Source organism: Pistacia vera, unplaced genomic scaffold (genome assembly GCF_008641045.1).
Source record: "Pistacia vera cultivar Batoury unplaced genomic scaffold, PisVer_v2 Contig673, whole genome shotgun sequence".
Taxonomy (NCBI): Eukaryota; Viridiplantae; Streptophyta; class Magnoliopsida; order Sapindales; family Anacardiaceae; genus Pistacia; species Pistacia vera.
In genome coordinates, this window is record NW_022196527.1 from 1,350,803 (window position 1) to 1,373,554 (window position 22,752).

The 22,752-nt window shown below is 39.5% G+C and overlaps 2 protein-coding genes across 2 annotated transcripts; one reads left to right on the forward strand and one right to left on the reverse strand.

The window, feature by feature from the left end:
- Positions 1 to 2,754: 2,754 nt before the first annotated feature.
- On the forward strand, positions 2,755 to 5,102 carry LOC116113149 (pentatricopeptide repeat-containing protein At4g16835, mitochondrial-like). The gene has a single exon (XM_031399300.1). The coding sequence runs from the start codon at positions 3,017 to 3,019 to the stop codon at positions 4,988 to 4,990; it is 1,974 nt and encodes a 657-aa protein (XP_031255160.1). The 5' UTR covers positions 2,755 to 3,016; the 3' UTR covers positions 4,991 to 5,102.
- Positions 5,103 to 6,013: 911 nt separating this feature from the next.
- LOC116113032 (GTP-binding protein YPTM2) lies at positions 6,014 to 8,850 on the reverse strand. Its single transcript, XM_031399169.1, has 8 exons — positions 8,666 to 8,850; positions 8,070 to 8,142; positions 7,597 to 7,644; positions 7,459 to 7,506; positions 6,926 to 6,997; positions 6,681 to 6,836; positions 6,485 to 6,588; positions 6,014 to 6,334 (listed from the first exon to the last, which is right to left on the reverse strand). Exons 1-8 carry the CDS (start codon positions 8,677 to 8,679, stop codon positions 6,238 to 6,240), a joined length of 612 nt encoding a protein of 203 aa, XP_031255029.1. The 5' UTR covers positions 8,680 to 8,850; the 3' UTR covers positions 6,014 to 6,237.
- Positions 8,851 to 22,752: the final 13,902 nt, after the last annotated feature.

Here is a 22,752-nt window from a genome sequence, read left to right on the forward strand (position 1 = left end):
TTACAAGAAGGAAGCAGAGGAGATGAGTTTTTAGAGCTCGAAGAAGTGAATGAAAGAGTTGGAAGAAGTGATCAACAAAACTTTGATAGTATTATTTCTGAGATTGAGAATGTCATGTTGGCTCCTTCCGAAAATCATTCAGAATCACCTATGGCTACAGAGTTGCCCATGTTAACGCCATTAACTGAGGAATCAACCCATAATGCTTCTCTTCAGGTAACTTCCAGTCCCATATCTGATAAGTTTTTAGAAAATTTAGCTCCAAGATATCCATAAAGATCGAATAAGGGTGTCCCAAAGAAACAGTATGAACCTGATCCTAAAGCCCATGTTAAATACCCAATTAGTAATTATGTCTCCGCTCATAGGCTGTTTGAATCGTATACACTTACTATTAATCAATTATCCAATGTATCTATTCCTAGTAATGTGCAGGATGCATTGGCAGATTCAAAATGGACGAAGGCAATGAATGAAGAAATGAGAGCTTTGCAAACGAATTCTATGTGGGAACTTATGTCATTACCCAAAGGGAAAAAGACGATCAGATATAGATGGGTGTTCTCTATGAAACTTGGAGTAGATGGAAGCATTGACAAATACAAAACGAGGTTAGCTGCAGAGGGGTATACACAAAAGTATGGTGTGGATTACCAAGAGACTTTTGCACCAATAGCTAAGCTCAACACAATTCGCATTCTCATATCTATAGCAGCAAATTGGGAGTGACCTCTGCAACAATTTGATGTTAAGAATGCATTTCTCAACGGCGATTTAGAGGAGGAAGTCTACATGGAGCTGCCACTAGGATTTAAATGTAATTCATCGGGTGGAAATGAAGTTTGTAAATTGAAGAAATCATAGTATGGGCTCAAACAGTCACCTAGAGCTTGGTTTGGGAGGTTCTCTTTTGCAATGAAGGCATTCGGTTATAAGCAGAGCAATTCATATTGTACTTTGTTTATAAAACACAAAGAAGGGAAGGTAACAACTTTAATTGTGTATGTTGATGATATGGTCCTGACAGGAGACGATCCATTGGAAATGAAGTCATTACAAGGATATTTAGCTACTGAGTTTGAAATGAAGGATCTAAGGCAACTTAAATATTTCTTAGGAATTGAAATAGCAAGATCAGAATGAGAGATTTTTCTTTCACAACAGAAATATGTGCTAGATCTATTGATTGAAACTGGAATGCTTGCTTGGAAACCAGTAGAAACGCCCATAGAAATCAATCACAGGCTTGGAATTTTTCCAGACCAAGTCCCAATAATTTTGGATTGCTATTAACGATTGGTTGGGAGATTAATTTATTTGTCACACACGAGGCCTGATATAGCCTACGCTATGAGCATCGTAAGTCAGTTCATGCATGCACCAAGTGAAAAGCACATGAATGCAGTATACTGAATATTGAGATACTTAAAGGGTGCTCCAGGAAAAGGTTTATTATTCTAAAAAACTAGTGTCTTTAACATTAAAGGATACACGAACGCTGATTGGGCAGGCGATCAAACAACTAAAAGGTCCACGTCTGGGTATTTTACTTTCGTGGAAGGTAACCTTGTTACTTGGAGAAGTAAGAAGCAAAAGGTTGTGGCACGATCAAGTGCAGAAGCTGAATTCGAGGTATGGCTCATGGTGTATGTGAATTGTTATGGATTGAGAGTGTTCTAAAAGACTTTGGGATTGACTTTGCAAAACCCATGAATCTTCATTGTGATAATAAGGCCGCTATTGAGATTGCACAGAATCTTGTACAACATGACCGCACTAAACATGTTGAAGCTAATCGTCACTTCATCAAGGAGAAGTTAGATCAAAAGATTATGCAGTTTCCATTCGTCACGTCACAAAACCAGTTAGCTGACATACTCACAAAAGCAGTTTCAGGGAAGGTATTCCATAATATAATCGACAAGTTGGGCATGATTAATATCTATGCTCCAACTTGAGGGGGAGTGTTGGCATGAGCTGTCTGTGTGTTGAAAATGTAGGAACACATCTGGTTAGGTAACCGATCTTGTATATTAAATATAAGAATATTTAGTTTCCTTAGAATATGATTGTTTCCTACTTTCACAATGTAAGTGTATCTATAAATTGCCTCCAACTTAGAGGAGAAAATATACATAGAATTATTCAGAGACTCTATTGTTTAACAATCAGTTTGAGCACTAAAGTCATATTAGCTTTCTATGTTCTTATTGTTCCTTGGAATGTTGGTGTGGCCTAGTTAGTGTCAAACTTCATCAGTTTGAGCACTAAAGCCGCACGGTTCGTTTGTGACAAAAGGGTCAAAAAATAACATGCTAACGAGATCCAAAAAACTATCATGATAAAATTCACTACATGATTAATGAGAATGAAATTCACCACACAATTGATGAGAGATAACTACTATGAAAAAGTTATCTTCATCATAAGCAATTACTTCAATTCTTTAACAATTGTGATGAAAAAATTATGTTGGTTATAAAAGATGTTATAACTTTCATAGTATGGCTAGTAACCACCAGAGCCAAAATTACGACGGTTATAAAACATGCTACAACTCCGACATATGGTGCTAATGACCACCGGAGCCGAAACTACGGAGGTTATAAAACATGCACAACTCCGAAATATGGTGGCCAAAACTACGGAGGTTATAAAACATATGGCGCTAGTAACCACTAGAGCCAAAACTACGTACAACTCCGAAATATGGCGCTAATAACCACAAGTATGTTCTATTTTTTATGATATACACTCCACTGACAAACATTGCTCTAATTTAGCAATTCAATACACTCCAGTCATTACGTACTTTCTCACCAATGCAATGTTATATTTAACATTAAAACCTGCCTTCTGCAGTTAGAGAAAGAAAGACTCGGGCACAATTCAAATGAACCTTTGAAAAATATCATATTTTTCAACTCCAGCGCTAATCATCGTTCCCCTCTTGCATGATGATGCACCGTTTCCGGAGTATAATTAATTGAAATTCTCAACTTCTTTACCCTCGTAAATGCATTACCTCAAAACTACAAGAAACCAACAATACTCCAAGCCTATCCTCAAAATTTTCTTACCAATCAAACACCAAAATAGTTTTTTCTCTATCCAAACCCCAAATGCCAACCCAACCCAAGAATCAAATTCCTCCAATTTTCCGCGAAATGCTCACTTGGATGCACAGAGTTCCAATGAAATCATTTCATCAAATAAGAGTATCTGTAGCTACATTAGATTAGGTGACGTAGGTTCTGCTCTTAAAGTATTCAATAACATGACCGTTAAGACAACAGTCAGTTGGAATTCAATCTTGGCTGCGTACTCTAAGAGGAGAGGGAAAATGAAGGAAGCACAAGAACTGTTCGATAAAATTCCCCACCCAGATACGGTTTCTTATAATATTATGCTGTCTTGTATTTTACTCAATTCTGATGATATAGAAACTGCTTTTGATTTCTTTAATCGATTGCCTTTTAAAGATATAGCTTCTTGGAATACAATGATATCGGGTTTTGTTCGTAACAAGAGAATGAGCAACGCTCGCGAGTTGTTTTTGGTCATGCCAGAAAAAAACGATGTTTCTTGGAGTGCTATGATATCTGGCTATGTTGAGTGTGGGGAGTTGGATAGAGCTGTGGAATTGTTTGAGGTTGCGCCAGTGAAGAGTGTGGTGGCTTGGACTGCAATGATTAATGGGTACATGAAGTTTGGGAAGGTTGACTTAGCTGAGAAGTTATTTAAAGAAATGCCCGTGAAGAATTTGGTCACATGGAATGCTATGATTGCAGGTTATGTTGAGAATTGTAGAGCTGAGGATGGCCTGAAGCTGTTTAAATTGATGAAGAGGTTAAGGGTTAGGCCAAATGCTTCAAGTTTGAGTAGTGTTTTATTGGGTTGTAGCAAATTGTCTGTATTGCAGTTTGGTAGGCAAGTTCATCAACTAGTATGTAAGTCCCTGTTATATGGTGATACAACAGCAGTGACATCGTTGATTAGTATGTATTCTAAGTGTGGGGACTTGGAAGATGCTTGGAAGTTGTTTCTTGAGATTCAGAGAAAAGATGTTGTGACATGGAATGCGATGATTTCTGGTTATGCTCAACATGGAGCAGGTGAAAAAGCTATCCAATTGTTTGATGAGATGAAGGATGAGGGAATTAAGCCTGATTGGATCACTTTTGTTGCAGTGTTACTGGTTTGCAACCATGCAGGATGGGTAGATCTTGGGATTCAATATTTTGAGTCAATGGTAAAGGATTATGGAATTGAAGCCAAGCTGGATCACTATACTTGCATGGTTGACCTTCTTGGTCGAGCTGGTAAGCTAGATAAAGCTGTAGACTTGATTAAGAAAATACCTTTTAAACCCCATCCTGCCATTTTTGGAACCCTGTTGGGTGCATGTAGAATCCATAAAAGATTGGATCTGGCTGAGTTTGCTGCCGCCAACTTGCTTAGTCTTGATCCAACAAATGCAGCTGGGTATGTTCAACTTGCTAATGTTTACGCAGCTATGAATAAATGGGATGATGTTGCTAGGGTTAGACGATCAATGAAAGAAAATAAGGTGGTAAAGAGCCCTGGATATAGTTGGATTGAGGTTGGAAGTGTTGTTCATGAGTTTAGATCTGGTGACAGGGTGCACAAAGAGTTGGTTACTATTCATGAAAAACTGAGAGAGTTGGAGAAGAAAATGAAGTTGGCAGGCTATGTGCCGGACCTTGAGTTTGCCTTGCATGATGTAGGAGAAGAATTAAAAGAGCAACTCCTGCTGTTTCACAGTGAAAAGCTGGCAATAGCTTTTGGGATTATTAAAGTGCCATTAGGTACTCCCATTCGAGTGTTTAAAAACTTGAGAGTATGTGGGGATTGCCATCGTGCCATCAAGCACATATCAGCAATAGAAAAAAGAGAAATTATCGTGAGAGATACTACAAGATTCCACCATTTTAAGGACGGTGTTTGTTCTTGTGGTGACTATTGGTAAGCTTACAGAAAAAAGTTTTCTTTCTAAAACAACTGTCAAGGAGTTTATTGGCAGTGCTGAGAGGGTAATGTGGATTTCTGTCAAAAGTTTTTAAAAATGATTGTATGATGGTTGGGAGCTCGGATCGCCCAGGTCAAGCTTGCAGCCAATAAATTCAGGATTTTAAAAAATGCTTATTTTTTGTGATAAATTTTCTGCCAAAACTTGCCTCAACACTGCAACTGGCATGGTTGGTTTGCTGATTTTATACGGTGTGAAAGAAAGAGCTATGTAGCAAAGTATATGGGATCCCAGCAAAGAATTATAATTGGCATTCTTGGATTGTGATAAATATGTTGTCTATTAGTTAAAGATGAAATGAGAATTGGAATTTAAACGAAATGAAAAAAGAAGAAAAAAAGTACATGGTTGTGGGAATGTCTCTTGAATTTGCATAACATTTGATGTTTAGACTTAGAGGAATGAGGGAAAGAAGAGAACAGAACATGGCTCATCCAAAGAACATTTAGGTTGTTCATAACTATCGAGAAACGTTACTGTCAAATCTCGTGGTTGGAGGTCTTCAAAGAAAATGGGAGATACAACAGTCTCGACATATAAGATGTATTCAGTAGAAGCAGAAAATTTAAGACCAAAGTTACTAAATGTGCTCTCGTGACTTTTAATTTGAAGAGGGTGTAGGCCACAATCTCCACCTTTGTCAGCCTCTATTTTCCTCTACCGTTTTGTCTATTAAAGGACTTCTTACTATCCGTATCGGTGAGGCAGATTTTTTCCAACATGTGGCCTCATAACATTGGCATTCAAACCGGGTATCAAATAATCATTTTTTTTTTTTTCTCTATCTTGATTCTTCTGTGCAGAAATTTTTAAAGTATTAGAATTTAGAAACCGAAAAAAGTTTCTTTCCTACCAAGTCTCTTTCAGCGGCCCACTTTCTTTATATAAAGAAATTTTTAAGTGTAATAAAAGAAACCAGTCGCAGTAATTAGCTACACTGAAGTTGAAGAATAACACAGAATAGGGGACAGCAAGAGAAATACTGCTATTGACCAACATTCCTAATTTGTACAAATGTTTTTTGTTTTTAAATCAAATACATTGAAAAGAATGGAATTATTAGAAGATTGTTGAACTGGCAGGAAAAGCAAATCATGACAAATAATCGCATGAAGAAGAGAGAACTAGTTTTACATTCCACAAAAACACAAATAATGATCATACGTCCACTGTCACTAAATTCTCTTTTAAGTCGAGCAGCAACCGGATTTCTGGTTGACAGGCTGTCCTCTAATCTGCACCGTTGGTGGCCTAGCATTGTTCATGGCGGGTTGGCTTGCCATCCTGCACAAAAGAACCAACAGGTAAAGAAATTGATAGTGGTACAAAACGAAACGAAAGCACTAACTGTAAACTCAATAATAATATCATTTATGTTTTTCTTTCAGAACAATCTAACAATAAATTAAAAAATGCAGTTAAAAAATGCAGTACCTATTCTTGATTGCAGCAGCCATGGCCATGAAAGCCTGTTCAACATTGGTGGCATTTTTGGCACTTGTTTCCATGAACGGGATTCCGATTTCGTCAGCAAATGCCTAAACAAAGAAAACAGATTAATGTCCCATTGAGAAGTTGATGCAACCTATATTAAACAAATATGTAAAATAGCCCATACAACTAGAATTACCTTGGCTGTCTCATAGGAGACGACTTTGTTTGCTGTAAGATCACACTTGTTACCAACTAAAAGCTTGTTCACATTTTCACTTGCATAGCGGTCAATTTCATTCAACCATTGCTTAACATTGTTGAAGCTCTCTTGGTCTGTGACGTCATAAACGACCTGAAGAAGGACAACCAGCATGAGAACAACTCTTACACGGAGTGAGAAGTGGATACAAAAACAAATTTAGAAAAATGTGAAACACTCACAATGATGCCATGAGCCCCACGATAGTAGCTACTAGTGATTGTCCTAAAACGCTCTTGGCCAGCAGTGTCCCACTGTGGAAAGGAAACATAACATAAAGAAAGAGATGAGAATGTAACAGAAGCTAAACAACATGATACAGTGCTACAGAAGTTCATCTTACATAGAAATGATAGTATACTAACATAAAAGATGTCAGATAATTCTAAGAAAGTAAGATCAAACATGTTTCATTACAAAAGACATGACAAAGTATTTCTGAGACAAGAAATCAGATACAATTTTAATTTTTGATAAAATGTGAAACTTAAGAGCATTAAAATAGCAGTTCCAGAATAATTATAGCCACGGATTATGCAAGTCATTAATTTTGGGATACATCAATCTTAATTTTCAATCCATTTCAATAGGAGATAGTGTGACACAACTTCTATAATTCCAATATAACAGTGATCATACCCAACCTAGACATGGAAACTTATTTTAAAGTTCAGATAATAAAGCAAATACAGAAAGAAGTACAAAAAGAACTTACAATTTGGAGCTTAATGGTTTTTCCATCCTGTTCCACAGTGCGGATTTTCTGAATAGCAGACATAATAGAAAGTTAATTCAGCATACATATGATAAAGCAAACAGATTAAGAACAAAAACACAGAAATTAATTACTCACAAAGTCAACTCCAATGGTGCTGATGTAGCTCTCGAGATATGAATCATCCTGTTTTACAAAACATAAAAATAAAAATTACTATGCAGTTTAAATGTGCATTGACACAAGCCACAAAAATAGTTTTAACCATCATGAGGCAGCAGCCTCACTTCCTATTTCATCTTTTCCCCAACTTTTGCAATAGACCCAGACACCCAATCTTCCAAATCATTTTATAAAATCTGATAGTCATGGTTTAAGAATCTCAAATTCGTGAACCCATCAGAATATTTAAAACTAACTCTACAGGCAATTGCCATAGAGTGCACAATTTTCCATTGGCAAAATTGAACGATAATAAAAAGGATGTTTTCCTAAAACCACATTTTACCGGCACTCAATAGAACTCACGATATATCTACCAACTGCAACTACAAATACATTAAAAAACTAAAACTTCAAATACATAACTACAGGACGAAATAAGAACTTACAGCAAACCTCAAAAGCAGACACGATTTGCCAACACCAGAATCTCCAATGAGCAAAAGCTTAAACAAATAGTCACTGCGAATATAATAACACAGAAAATTACTCGCTTGCTCAGTAACAAATTAGCATATGCTTAACAATAAAAAACGCGCATAAAATTTCAGCAACGTCCACCGACAGTTAAATCAATGAGAATTTCATACTTAGAGTTTTACTTGTTTCATTATTTAGCAAAGCTGAATCAAATATTCGAACCTTCTATCCAAAATTTCAGCTGGAAAAACTCATAATTTGACATAACTTTTTTTGAAATTATGTTTTATTTTATACTCAACAAATCATTAAAACGAAATACAAAACCGAAAAGATCAGTGGATCTGAAACTAGATCAACAAGATCTGACTCAACGATCCAATCAGCACCATAAAATTTCATCAATCATTAAAATATATATATATATATATATATATGAATCCTACTAACCTAAAAAAAAAAAAAATACAAAAACACATAAAAAATTTAAAAAAATCGTCACGGATCCATATAAATCATACCGAATTCAGTGCAAAAATCAATTTCAAGCAGAATTAAATCTTACTATTCGTTATTCATGATTGTTGTGGGAGAAGGACCGAGTGAATGACTGGAAGCTACAAGAGATTAAGGAGAGAAACTAAATTGCCAGCGAGAATTGGAAGACAGTTAAAGACGTTCGCCGGTGAGGAGTTTAAAGGAGAAGAGAAAAATGAGGGAATGAGAGAGAATGCGTGCTATAAAAGGATCGGGAAGTTCTTGAGTTTTATTTAAATTAATATATATGAATGGAATTGAGTTGTGCGGTGACGTGGCAACAGAAACCAATGGATGCCATGTGTTGTGCACTTGTAGTGGAATGACGAAATTGGGCATTTTCTTTCTTACATCCAATCACTTGCTTCTTCTTTATATTTTTCTATTTGGCTTTGGAGATTAAAATTGAATTCATATTTTTAATATTGAGAATATGCAATAACTTTTTAAAATGATTTTCTGATGGCAAAATCAAAATATAGTAATTAAAAATAAGTAAATATAAGGTAAAAGTTAGAACCAAAATTATAAATAAAAATTAATACTATATTTGTAATTATTTAGATAACAGTTGAAATATGGATTAATTTACATATTAAAATGAGAGGAGATAGGAGAAAATAGTTAATAGTATTTATTACCAGGTTAGGTAGCATACTATTTCCATTATTAATGTACATATTCCATTTTCTTTTATTGGGTGTGTTTAATAATAATAATAATAATAATAAATATCATTATAATAAATCACTAGATATTAGGGTGGAGGATAATACTTATATAAATGATCCAGGATTTTAAGTCTTAAGCTATAAGAGCATCTCCAAAGACTTTTTGTATGACTCAAACACTTTATTATAAATAGTTTATCCATAAAAACAAGAATTCAATAGACTTTTTATTTTTTAAATATAAATTAAAGAGTGAGTTTGACTCTCCACATTTAGAAACTTAAATTTCACTCTTTATCCTAATTTTAATAAATAAATTACAAGTTTTTATGTATTTTATTTATTAATTTTCTCTCATATTAAGTCTATTTCTTAAAAATAAAGGGTATCTTCATTAAATTTAAAAAGTACTATTAGATTTGAATAAAAATTTTGTTTTTTATAATTACAAATTAATGAAAATATTTTTTATTTATATAAAAGGTATTCTTTAAAATAAGGCTTTAGTGGCCACAACTATAAATTGAATTATAATTTGCTTTGTATACAAACAATTCTTGAAACTTGGGGAAATTAAATTATCTTTTGCGAGGTTTAGGGTAAATATCTTTGATACAACATTTCGAAAAAAATGACAAATATACTTGAAAAAGTTTAAGTATATTATCAATTTGTGATAAACTATTTCAAAAAAAAAAAAAAAAAAAAATGACTACAAGTTTAAAACTTAACTAAAACTGGCTATTTAAAAGTTTTAAACTGTTCACAAATATTATTGATTTGACCAATTTCTAATTAGTATTAATAAGAAATAACATAACAATTATTTTTTTTAGTGTGATTACGGACTCTTTTCTTTTCTTAAAATTATTGCCCCTAATTAATATTATCCCAAAAATTTTAATAGATTTTGTTAAAAATTAGTGAGGACAAAAAATATCAAATGCAAAAACTAGTTTACCCTCGAGGCCCTTGTCTCTCATCTTTTTCTTTGAGTTGTTTTCAAAATTCAAAGATGTTATGTCTAAAAAGTTAGGATTGATGTGGACTCTCGTCAGCAAGAGCCAATCAGGATTCATGAAGGTTTTCTGCCGTCCAGACGTTGTCACGTCGCACAGTGACGAAAAAAAGTATGGTTCTTGTCAATGTAGCAGGTGAACCCTAGGCTTGCGAGTGGCCAAGGATCATCCACCTACCTAAGCCTTGCGCAATTTGATGATATTTCTCTTGCAGATAACCAATGGGATGCAAAGAAGGACTTGCATGGCACTTACCCACTTGCAGACTTATAATCATTACCTTGAATTCTCCCACTATAAATAGAGGACTCCCCTCTCATTTACAGGATTGACTTATCTTAATCTAAAACAGCGCACACACACAGACACACACACACACACACTCTCTCTCTCTAGATTATAACTCAACTCGCCATGCGCGACCTGACTGTACACATCTATTAATACAACAACAATAGACGTAGGATTCACTTTTGAGCATCCGAACCACTTTAAAAATCGCTTCTCATTCATTCTCTCATTTCATGTTTTGATATCACGTGTAATTTCTAAGTCTGCTTCGTACTTTGCATGTGTGACTCATTATCAATATCAACAGTTTGGCGCTAGAAGGAGGGCTTGATTCAGTATCTGCTCTTCATCAGAAACCTCTAACTAATCGGTCTTAACAATCAGCAAATGGCTCAAGGTTTTCAAACTTGAGCAAACCGACCTTGACAACAAGGAAATCCCCCAAGTACAGGATGATACTTCTCCCGAAGTGCCGCCAGTCCAACAGAGTATCATGGCGAATATTCCTTCAAGCTCATGGCTCAACCCAACCATAATGAGTTACTAGGAGAGGTTCGATAATACTCTCCAAATAATTAGCCAAAGGTTGGACTATTTGGATCAGGTCATGCCACCAGAATCCAATGAAGCGATGTCACCACCAAAAACTCCTGCAGGTCACACAAAAGCGCGGAAAAGGGCGAAAGGCCATACTGCGCGCACTGCAGTGCGCAAAAGTAGGGGAAAGCAAGTGGTAAACAGTGGATCAAAGGGCTCCGAGGGACCAGCGAACACCGGTCGAGCAACAGGTAGAATACCCGTGGCATTGCAACTCAATAACATGTCGCAGCATGAGCCGTCCCACGCCATGTAGCACGGGCACTCCCATAAAAGTGCAAGGCAGTGAGATTCCCAATATCGCCGAAATGACGACCTCGACCATTGTTATGCGGGAAATCCCCGTCATCCGCGGGTTGGTTTGGACCACTACGGAGATCGGGAAAATTCCCCAAGTCATTCAATACCTTCGCATGGCTCCAGCCAGCGTGTGTCAAGGTTTTCCAGAGCTTCCGACTGATTTAAGGAAAAGCCCGATTTGTGGTCTTTCACCGTGAGGGTCGAACCCAAGTTACGGAAAGTGCTACCTCATATTGAAGAACTACAACGAGCATTTGATCAGCTTAAGGCTCAATAGAATGTGCGTGGGAAGGTCCTAGAGGCGTCTCCTTTTTCCCCAGCAGTTTTAGTTGCTCCTCTCCCATCGAAATTCAGAATGCCCGACATGCAAGCATTTGATGGGAATTCAGACCTGCAAGATCACCTGTACGAGTTCAACGACCTCATGGAACTCCACCAAGTCTCCGACTTGGCCAAATGTCGTTGCTTAGCAGTAACCCTGACTGCCCATGCCAAGCGCTGGTTCAGGCCGTTTCCCGCGGGATCAATCAGCTCATGACATCAAATGAGCTCATCATTCTTGAGACACTTCTAGACGAACAGGAAGTTCCCAATGTCGTTGAGCTACCTGAGCAACATACGGTAGAAGAAGGATGAATCTCCCTAGTCTTACATAGACAGGTTCCATAGGAAATTCCACAAAGTGGCTCATACTCCCAAAGAGTCCGTTCAGACTCTTATTATCGCGGGAGTTCGCCCGCAAATAGATTTGTGGAAGGAACTGCAATCCGAGGATGATGTTTCCTTCACCCGCTTCTATAACCTCACCGAGAAATACCTCCAAATTGAAAATTATGTGGCCACTCTCAATCGCCATGACCCCAGTCCCTCGAGTAGTGTTCCCAACCAGGGGGAGAATAATAGGAGGACTGATCGTAGATAGGCTAATGACGATTAACGGAAAGCAAAGAAGCAACGATTTGAGCCCAAGAAATCTTATGCCCCGGTTCCTTATCGCGATCGCGACAAGAATCAATACACTTCTCTGAATGCCTTAGTGTCGACCATCCTAGATTAGTCAGATGAGGCTAGCCTACTCGGAGAGCCAGAGCACATGAAGAATCCTGCCTCAGCCAAAAACAATAAAAAGTACTACCGTTATCATCGAGATAATGGGCATCACACCGATGAGTGTCGGGCTTTCAAGCAGGCAATCGAAGACCTCATCAAGCGGGGTACTTCAAAGAGTATGTTGACGGCCCGACTCCCGTTTGGGAGAAGGATCAAGAGGAACTAGGGAATAAGCGTCGTGGTTGCAAGAGACTATATTGTGTAAGGATCATCTTCAGAGGACCACATCTCGTAGGAAATTCTTGAGGTGCCCAGGAGAGGTATGCTCAGGAAGCCCGTTATGACCCCGTGAGTGTAATGAGCGCGGCGTCGCAACCCGCTAATATTTGCAGGGAGGAGGAGATTGCCTTCTCTAAGAAAGATACAGTGCAATTGCATCATCCTCATGAGGATGCACTCGTAATCGTGCCCAAAATAGGTCGGTGCGAAGTCCATAGAATGTTGGTGGACAATTGAAGCGCCGTGAAATCTTGTTTCAGCGAGCTTTCAAGAAAATGCAACTTGACGAGGAAGACTTGAAGCCTGCCTCCTTCCCTCTTTATGGTTTTACCGGGGATCATTTGATTCTTAGGGGAACGATCTCACTCCCAGTCACGTTGGGTGAAACTAACGAAGTGACTAAAATGACGGAATTTTTGTTGGTAGACTGTCCGTTCACCTTCAATGGAATTTTGGGACGACCTCTACTAAGAAATTTCAAGGCAATCACCTTCATCTATCATCTGAAAATGAAGTTTCCCACCCCAACGGAGATAGGGGAAGTAAACGGATCTCAACACGAATCTCGCGACTGCTACATAAGAGCAGTGTAGATGGTGTGCAAGGGAAAAAGAAGGCCAATAGGCATCCCTAAACAGGTAATGGCGATCAGTAGGATCGAGCCACAACCCGACCCAATAGAGGATAACATGGATCCTCGCATCTAAGAGTGCCCTCACAATGGGCCAGTCGAGGACTATCTAAGGTATCAGTTGATCAAAATGAGTCGACTCGAGTGTTGAAAATCAGGAGTAATCTCAACCCTCAGCTTGCCAAAGACTGACAAGCTTCCTCAGAGAGAATGTCCACGTTTTTGCATGGACTCATGCTGACATGATTGGGATTAGCCCGAATGTCATATGTCATGCACTAAATATTAACAGTGAGGTCAAGTTGGTTCACCAGAAGAGAAGAGCAATGGACCCCAAGCATTATGTTGCCTTGAAAATCGAGGTAAATAAGCTCATTTTGAACAGGTCCATTCGAGAAGGGCTTTACCCAAGCTGGGTTGCAAATCCGATTTTGGTAAAGAAGCCCAATGGCAAGTGGTGAACTTGTGTTGACTTCACCGACCTTAACAAAGTTTGTTCGAAGGACAACTTTCCCTTACCAAGAATCGACCAGCTCGTCGATGCCACCTCTGGCACGACTACTGAGTTTTATGGACACCTACTAGGGATATAATCAGATTCTAATGTACGTGCCGAATGACGAGCATACCTCATTCGTTATAAATCGGGGGCTATATTGTTACAAGGTCATGCCTTTCGCCCTAAAAAATGCTGGGGCAACTTACCAACGGCTAGTTAACCATATGTTTTCCAAGCAGATCAGAAAATTGATGGAAGTTTATGTTGATGACATGTTGGTCAAGTCGCATGCCGCTTCAGATCACATAGCATATCTAGCTAAAATGTTCAACGTACTTTGAAGGTACAGAATAAAGCTCAATCCTCTTAAATGCTCATTCAAAGTATCCTCGGAAAAGTTCCTAGGGTATATGGTTAACCAGAGGGGAATAGAAATCAACCTTGAGAAGATCCAAACTCTCCTTGATATGAAAAGCCCGACCAACCGAAAACAGGTTCAAAGTCTAAATGAGAGAATAGCGGCTCTCAATCGCTTCATATCAAGGGCAACATATCGTTGCTTGCCATTTTTTAATATACTCAAGGCCAACAAAAAGTTCGAATGGACTCCAGAGTGCGAGCAGGCTTTTCAGAACATAAAAGAACACCTTGGAAAACCACCTCTCCTATCCAAGCCTTTCCCCAAGGAAATTCTACTCATGTACCTGTCTGTCTCTCAGCATGCAATCAGCGCAACTCTCATTTGGGAAGAAAGCAGAGTTCAATGGCCAGTGTATTACGCGAGCAAGCAACTACTGGATGTCAAGATGCAATATCCAGAAATGGAGCGATTAGCTTATGCCCTGCTAATCGCCTCTAGAAAGTTGTAACCGTACTTCCATGCCCCCACAATCCATGTTTTGACCAACTACCCACTCAGGCAAGTTCTTCAGAAGCTAGAGGCTTCGGGTAAGTTACTCAAATGGGCAATGGAACTAAGTCAGTTCGATCTGCATTACAAACTGGAAGCAACCATCAAAGGGCAGGTTGTTGCTGATTTCATTTCAGAATTCTCGTACCAACCAAATTAGGAATTCGAGCAGCGAGCCAACGAAGTCACCTAGAAAATAGTTCAGAACTTATCGACCTGGAGCCTCTATGTTGATGGTTCTTCGAACAGGAAAAGAGTCAGGGCAGGTCTTCTCCTCCTCAGTCCTAAAGGGACTCGCATCCATGAAATTCTCCGATTTGGGTTCCAAGCTATGAACAACAAGGCCGAATATGAAGCGTTGCTCGCTGGCCTGCAATTAGTGAGAGAAATGGGATCAAGCGCGATCAGTATTCACAGCGATTCCTAGTTGGTTGTCAATCAGATCTTGGGAGAATATTAAGCCAATGAAGAAAATATGATCAACTATCTGAAGAAAGCTAAGGTAACACTTGAGTCTTTCAAGCACTTCTTCACGATCAAGCAGTTTCCAAGAGACAGTAACTCTGTCGCGGACGCCTTGGCAAGAATAGCCTCGTCGCTAGACGTAGATGTGCCGGAAAGTATTCCAATTCAGTACATATAGATTCCTAGTATCAGCTTGCCCGAGTAGACCACAGCTACAACAGAGTCAATTTCCTGGATGACTCCAATCATTCCGTATCTCCGAGATGGGAGTCTACCTAGTGACAAAATTAAGGCAAAAACCCTACGCCCTAGAGCTGCTCGTTACACAGTCGTAGGAGATCAGTTGTACAAATGAGGGTTTAGCGCCCCTCTCCTCCAATGTTTAACCGATAAAGAACCAGACTATGTCATAAGGAAGATACATGAAGGGATCTGCGATAATCACACTGTCGCACGATCCCTCGTCAACAAAATTGTCTGCCAAGGCTACTATTGGCCCCTACTTTAGGAAGACACTTCAATTTTGTAAAAAAGTGTGACAAGTGCCAATGGTTCGTGAACATACTGCGAGCTCCTTTCCACCAGTTGACAACAATGACCAGCCCTTGGCCATTCTCCATATGGGGAATTGATCTTATTGAACCCATGCCTGTCGGAAAAGAAAGCATTAAGTATGTTGTGGTCGTGGTAGATTACTTCACCAAGTGGGTCGAGGCTGAACCATTGGCCACGATCACTACTAAGAAGCTTAAAGACTTCGTCTTCAAAAATATAGTGTGTCGTTATGGAATTGCTCATACACTCATCACTGATAATGGGAAGATTTTCGACAATGAGGAATTTAAACAGTTTTGCGATGAGTTGTGGATCCATAAAAAGTTCGCCTCAATCGTAAGACCGCAAGCCAATGGTTAGGTTGAAGCTGTCAACAAGACCATTAAGCACACTCTGAAGGCTAAGCATGGCGCTGCCAAGGGTAATTGAGTTGACGACCTCCTAGAAGTTCTATGGGCATATAGAACAACTCTGAGAACCTTCACTTCAGAAATGCCCTTCTCGTTAGCATATGGTTGCGAGGTTATGATCCTAGTGGAAGTAGCGACTGGTTCACTCTAGAGAGACCTATTCAATGAAGCACTTTTATGTGCAAGTCTGGACCTAGTTAAAGAACACCGCAACAAGGCTCAGTCAAGGATAGCATCTTACCAGCAGCGTGCGAAAAGGTTCTTTGACTCTAAGGTCAAGAGAAGAGACTTTCAGGTCGGCGACCTGATTATGAAAGAAGTCTTTCTCGGTACAAGGGAATCAAGTGCGGGGGTACTAGGACCTAACTGGGAAGGCCCATATCGCATCGCCAAGGTAATACGACTAGGAACGTATCACCTCAAAAGGCTTAACGATTCTGAAGTACCGCGAGCTGGGAATGCCGAGCATTTTCACCCCTATTACCAGTAAATTTGAACTCGCTCGTAATTTTTCATTTCCTTTACTTGTAAAAATTTTTCTTGTAACCCTTGTAAATAAGATCGTTCTCTTAAACAAATTTGTCTTGCATGATCTTGTTCGTTGCAATGTTTTTACAAGTTTCTCATTCGGATATGTAACATTAATCTTGTAAAGTACTCGAAATTGTGAGTGCTATCACAAATGGCTAAAAATATTTCTTTTATATATGTGATGGGAATAAGTACAATGGGCAGCCAAAAGAAAAAGAGTTAAGTAATAAAAAGATAGAGTCAAAAGCAAAGTTGTACAGAAGCAGGAAAACCGATCACTGGTCTCCACCTCCAGGCCTTGCGGGTGCGACCTAAGTATCCCCCGATTAGTCGCCAACCATCCGATCAGTTGTTGGGTCCTTTAGGACGTATTCCTCCAGCTGATCGTCCTCTGGAGAAGGCTTGTCCCTCTTCCTCCTCGGCGTTATCATCAGCTTGAGCCATGGAAGTAAGGATTTTTTTATATTCGATCGGGAGGTTAGAGAGGTCCATCCTTGGGTTCCTTGGTAGTAAGCTGTAGATGGCCTGAATCGCCTAGTCAACGGCCTTCCTCTCGATTTCAAGGTTTTGCCATTTCATTTGATAAGTTAATGAAACGACCCACCCTTGGGAAAACTCGAGGTCTGTCTCCGGTGCTCTCTTTAGCTTCTTGGAATTTTCCCACAATTGAGCTCTCTCTTCCTTTACCTTCATGGCTCGCTTAGAGTTTACCTTCAGGTCCTACTCTTTCTTATCGCACTCTTTAGTGAGTCTAGCCACTGTCCTCTGAAGCTCTTTGTTCTCTTCGCCTCTCTTCTCGAGCTCAGCCTTCTGGAACTCTACTTCGCGAAGGGTAGAGTTTCTCTCTACCAAGTATTAATTCGCCTGGATTTGATAAGTTTTTGCCTCTGTGTCCAGAGTTGCGAAGTCTTGTTTCAGCTTCGTATTCTCTTCCTTCAACTCGTGGAGCCCCCCAGCGGAGTCCAGATTGGTCTTCTGTTGGGCCATATGCAAGGCGAGCAGAGATTGCATGAGAAAATAAACAAAGGTTAACCTCCATTTTCCTGAAAATCATAAAGGGTATGAAAACCAACCGATATTGGGAAGTCCTCGATAAGAACGAGCTGTCTTTCCTTGCTTTACAGCTGGAGCGCTATAGCCATCAAGTCCACAGGTCGGGAGGCCATGAACTCCTTAAAAACCGCAGTAAGTTGGCACTCCAGCAGGATATACACCACCGGTTGCAAGTGTTCCAAGAGTTATCCCATGGAGTCCAACATAGGTGTGTCTTCCCCCGAAGGAACTGGTATCTCACCAACCGGTTGTTTGCCCACTCTTATTCAGGCAATTGTGGCCTCCCCCTGTCCTCTAAGCGAGTGCTCAGGGATCACTGAAATGCCAAGCGCGGGCCTCGAGGTCACCCTCGAGTAGAAAGCTTTGTAAGGTTGTGACCTGTTGGGTTGCAGCCCTAAGCCCTCGCGCTCAAACTCTGATTCTTCAGCTTGCAGTTGCTTCCTTTTCTTAGTTTTTTGGCCCATGGTTTTCTGCTTGGGGGCGCTGGCAGCCGCGGGCCGAGAAGCTTCCCCTTGTCGTTCTAAGGGTGTTCGCGCACCTATCTGTATCCCTCCTCAAGGGGTATCGCCAGGGATCCCCTTGGCTAGCTCAGTCGGGGCGACCCGAGGAAAAATAAACCCCCTAATCCTTATCATCAGCCTTGGAACTCTAGGTGGCATAGTCGCGACATGAAAGCATGATTAGCAAAAAAGGCCACTACAGGCAAAAGAAAGGAATTCTAAGTGCTAGGACACTTATGGACTAACGGTTCCAGAGACCTTTTGGGGATTGAAGAAACCGTATTTCATCAGGTTGGCGATAGTCACAAACAGTCTCGCGTCATGACTTTGCTCGGGTAGATTACCGAATGCTACAATTCGGTTGAAGTCAGTCAGAGTCATCAACCTGACGTCTTATTTCCTGCAATAAGACGAAAAAGTTCGTTAGAAAGCAAAGACTGAAGGACAAGGAACAATTTGCAAAGTGAAAGAAGGGAAAACCTACTCGATTCCCTAAACTGGCAGACGTCATCATACTGAAAAAAGAAAAATTTGGTTTCATAGGCCCCAACGTTACTGGGGTAACCAAATATTCCTCCCTCGATCGTAGATCGCTTCGAGGGATAAAAAAAAAAGTCTTTATTCTTGCTCTTCTTCGATAATAAGAGCATGCGAGCTCCAGCGCTGTCAGCTAGCCGAGGTCATTCTCGCCACATGCGTTATACATAGCAACAGCTATCATATACGCATTGGGCATCAATTGCAATGGCGCGACGTCGAAGTGATCGATGATCGATCTAATGAAGGGGTGAAAAGGTATCAACGCCCCACATTCGAAGATCACCTCCGAGATCACGGCCATTTCCCTCTAAGGGATTCCGAGCTATATATATTATATGCTGGTAGACGTCCACACTAAGTGTGTATTGGTCCACTGTCTTTTGTATCTCATCTCGGGTGGCCACTGACAAAATCTCTTACACGGGACCCGTTAGGGCATCTAATGCCTGTGAGCTCTTCCCCTCGACTGCTCTGGTCGCTGAGGCATCCATTGCTCCTGAGGTATGAAAAAAGGGTGACACACAGAGATAACTCATTCTTCGTACAGTATTCTGTACAATGACATGGAAGAGCAAAAGAAACCCTAATGTACCCTCCTTAAACCCTAGAAAAACCCTAAAACCCCTTGGGAATCAACCCTCAAGGATTCGTGCCCTAGATTTTCACTCTTTATGAAAGAAAAAGTCTTCTTCTCACCATTGCCTGAAAATACGCACCACGAAAGTTTACCAGACAGTTCATACCTACCACTATCATCAAGTCAAGCTATTAACAAAATAGTAAAATAAAGTGAGGAGAAATCTTTCTTACCTCTTGGCTACGGGGAATGGACTTCCTATCATAATGAAAGGTATGCATCAACTGGAAAAAAGGGGAGACTGATTTCATGAGAGCTTTGTTCTTTCTCTAAAAGTATGAGTTTTGTGACAAAGCTTGAGGTGAGCCTGAGGTTTTATAGGGGGAAGAAGCGATGATTGATTTCCCTAGGCAAGCGACGCTTGGGCGGGATACGTTTCTTGCCATTGATTGTGACCACGTGTCATCAATCCATGAGAAGAAGTAATTGCCACGCTTCGAGAGTGCCAATCGATGCTTCCCTTTATTGGAGCAACCAAACGACGGCTTAATTATCTCCTCCACATTAAATGCGCCCTCATCTGCATTTAATGCTTTGAAAGAGAATGTCGTTTCAGCATTACTTGCATTTAATGCGCATGGCTGGCACTTATTGCGCACTAGACACGTCTGTCAGAATAAAGATTATTTTATTGAACATATTAGCTATCAAGCGCAACGAATAACATCTGAAGAGGTCGTTTGGGTAAAACACTCTTCGCCGCGTATCGGTTTCGAGACGATGCGATTCCTTGCTTTCAATAAAAATGTGCTAAGTATTCTCAGGTCGCAAAACCATAGATGAGATTCAAAGCATGTCGGTATGACACTGAGTGGGGCCTGATTCCAGTTGTTTAACTTGTGGGAGAAGGTCACCTCATGTCGCTTATGCTATCCTTAGAGGCGTATGCTGTGAACTCTTTGCAACTCAATCAGCTTGACCAAACGTCATTCGGGACAAGTCAAGTCGCAACATAATCATGAAGTTCTTAAGGTTCAATCCTTAAACCTTAAAAACTGGGGGACTTTTGTTATGCCTAAAAAGTTAAGGCTGACGTGGACTCTCGTTAGCAAGAGCCAATCATGATTCAGGAAGGTTTTGTGTCGTCCAAACGTTGCCACGTCGCACAGTAACGGAAGAGGTATGGTTTTTGTCAGTGCAGCAGGTGAACGTCAGGCTTGCGAGTGGCCAGGGATCATCTACCTGCCCAAGCACTGCGCAATTTAAGGATATTTCTCATGTAGATAACCAATGGGATGCAAGGAAGAACTTACACGGCACCTACCCACTTGCAGACTTCTCTCTCTCTCTCTCTCTCTCTCTCTCTCTCTCTCTCTCTCTCTCTCTCTCTCTCTCTGTATTCTCTCTAGATTGTAACTCAACTCGCCACGCGCGACCTAACTGTACCCATCTATTAATACAACAATAGGGGACGTAAGATTCGCTTTTGAGCATCCGAACCACTTTAAAAATCGCTTCTCATTCATTCTCTCATTTCATGTTTTTATATCACGTATAATTTTTAAGTCTGCTTAGCACTTTGCACTTGTGAGTCGTTAGTGTCAAAATCAGCATCAACAAAAGATGTGGTAGATTTTTGGATTTTTTTTATTATTATGATTTTCTTCTTTACCAAATAGGTTTGAGGACGAGTGTTTGAGTTTGTTTGAATACATTCATAGAGGTAAAGATTGGATGCATGAGAAAAAAAAAAAGAAAAAATATATCTTCAAATGTTTGAACATGTGTCAAGTGGTGATACAATGAAGAGATGATGAGAAAAAAAGAAAAAGAAAATAGGTGTTTGGAGTTTGGACATTATTTCAAGTGGAAATGAAATTTTAAAAAAATTTCAATTCAGATTATTTAATATTTTGTTTTTTTAACCTTTAAAATTTAATGATGTTAAAAAATTGGGTATAATTGTCACTTTTTGAAACTATTGGGTGTGCGAAAACTCTTGGTGAGAGGGTATAATGCTTGAAACTTGTAAAAAACCTACAAAATAAAAAAATACAAAGAAATTGTACGGATTAAGGTTATTTTGGTCATGTTATTAGTTAAAAGTATTGTACTCACGGGCAGGTGTCGAGGAAGGAAGCGGGTTGTTTCCTAGCCTCTTCAATTACGTTACGTGTACGTCTGCATGAAGCCTGGGTCTCAATGCCCAGAAAGCGCGTTTGAGTTTTGACACGAACTGATTAGTGATTACGACAAACCAAACCGATTGCTTCTTCTTTTGTTCGTGTTCACATAATCATTGGAACACGCTCATTAGAGGCGCGTGCCTATAAGCTTCCTTGTTGAAGAGTGTCAAAATTCAAATATGGTGGACAGAAGGTGATGTACGGCTATGATGAATGCATAGTACCAGATCTAACACACGCTGTCCAATGAAAAAAGACGCTTTGTTTTTGCCGCTCGTGAGGGTTCAAATGCCAACCAAGGCAGCTCAAGATATATATATATATTTTAGAAGTTCTTCCTTACTGAACTTGGGTTAATAAACTGTTTATATTTATTAATAAATTTTTATTTAAGTTAACTTGCTAAGATATTAAAAGGATTTATAATTAGGTTGAGAGTTCGTTGTCCGAGAATACAAAGTTATAGAGTAATAAATATCTTAATTTGAATAGTAATCATAATAAAATACTTATATTAATTTTCTTTTCCATAGTTTTTACATTGACAAATTGGATATTATTATAAATTCAAGTTATTCTCTAAAAAGCGTACTGATTTTAATAAATCAAAATCAAAATCATGTTCAAAAGTCTGTCCGACGGTATTTATTTGGGAGAGAAATTTTTTAAATTATGTTGATTTTCGTAAAAAAAAAAAGTTTGTGCTTATAATTACAGAAGTTGAAAAAAAAAAAAGTAAACAACAACCGTTAGATTGGGTTGTTCATTGTTGTTCCATTTCATAAAAGGGAAGAAAGGGTAAAAGCGCATTAAAAAGATTGAAAACAAAGATGCTACGATCGTCGAGCAGTTCGCGTGTAATAGAGGAGTTGCTCGTCAAATCATCACCATCGAAATCTCTTAGTCGGAGACCCGCACAGCTAGATCATAATCTCCCAACATACAATCCCCTCTCTTACGCTGCCAAGAGAGAGCGCTCTCGGCTCAGATTTGCGGAGAACGCGGTCCATGTCATCCCTATTGTTCTTGTTTTCTGCGCTATCGTTCTCTG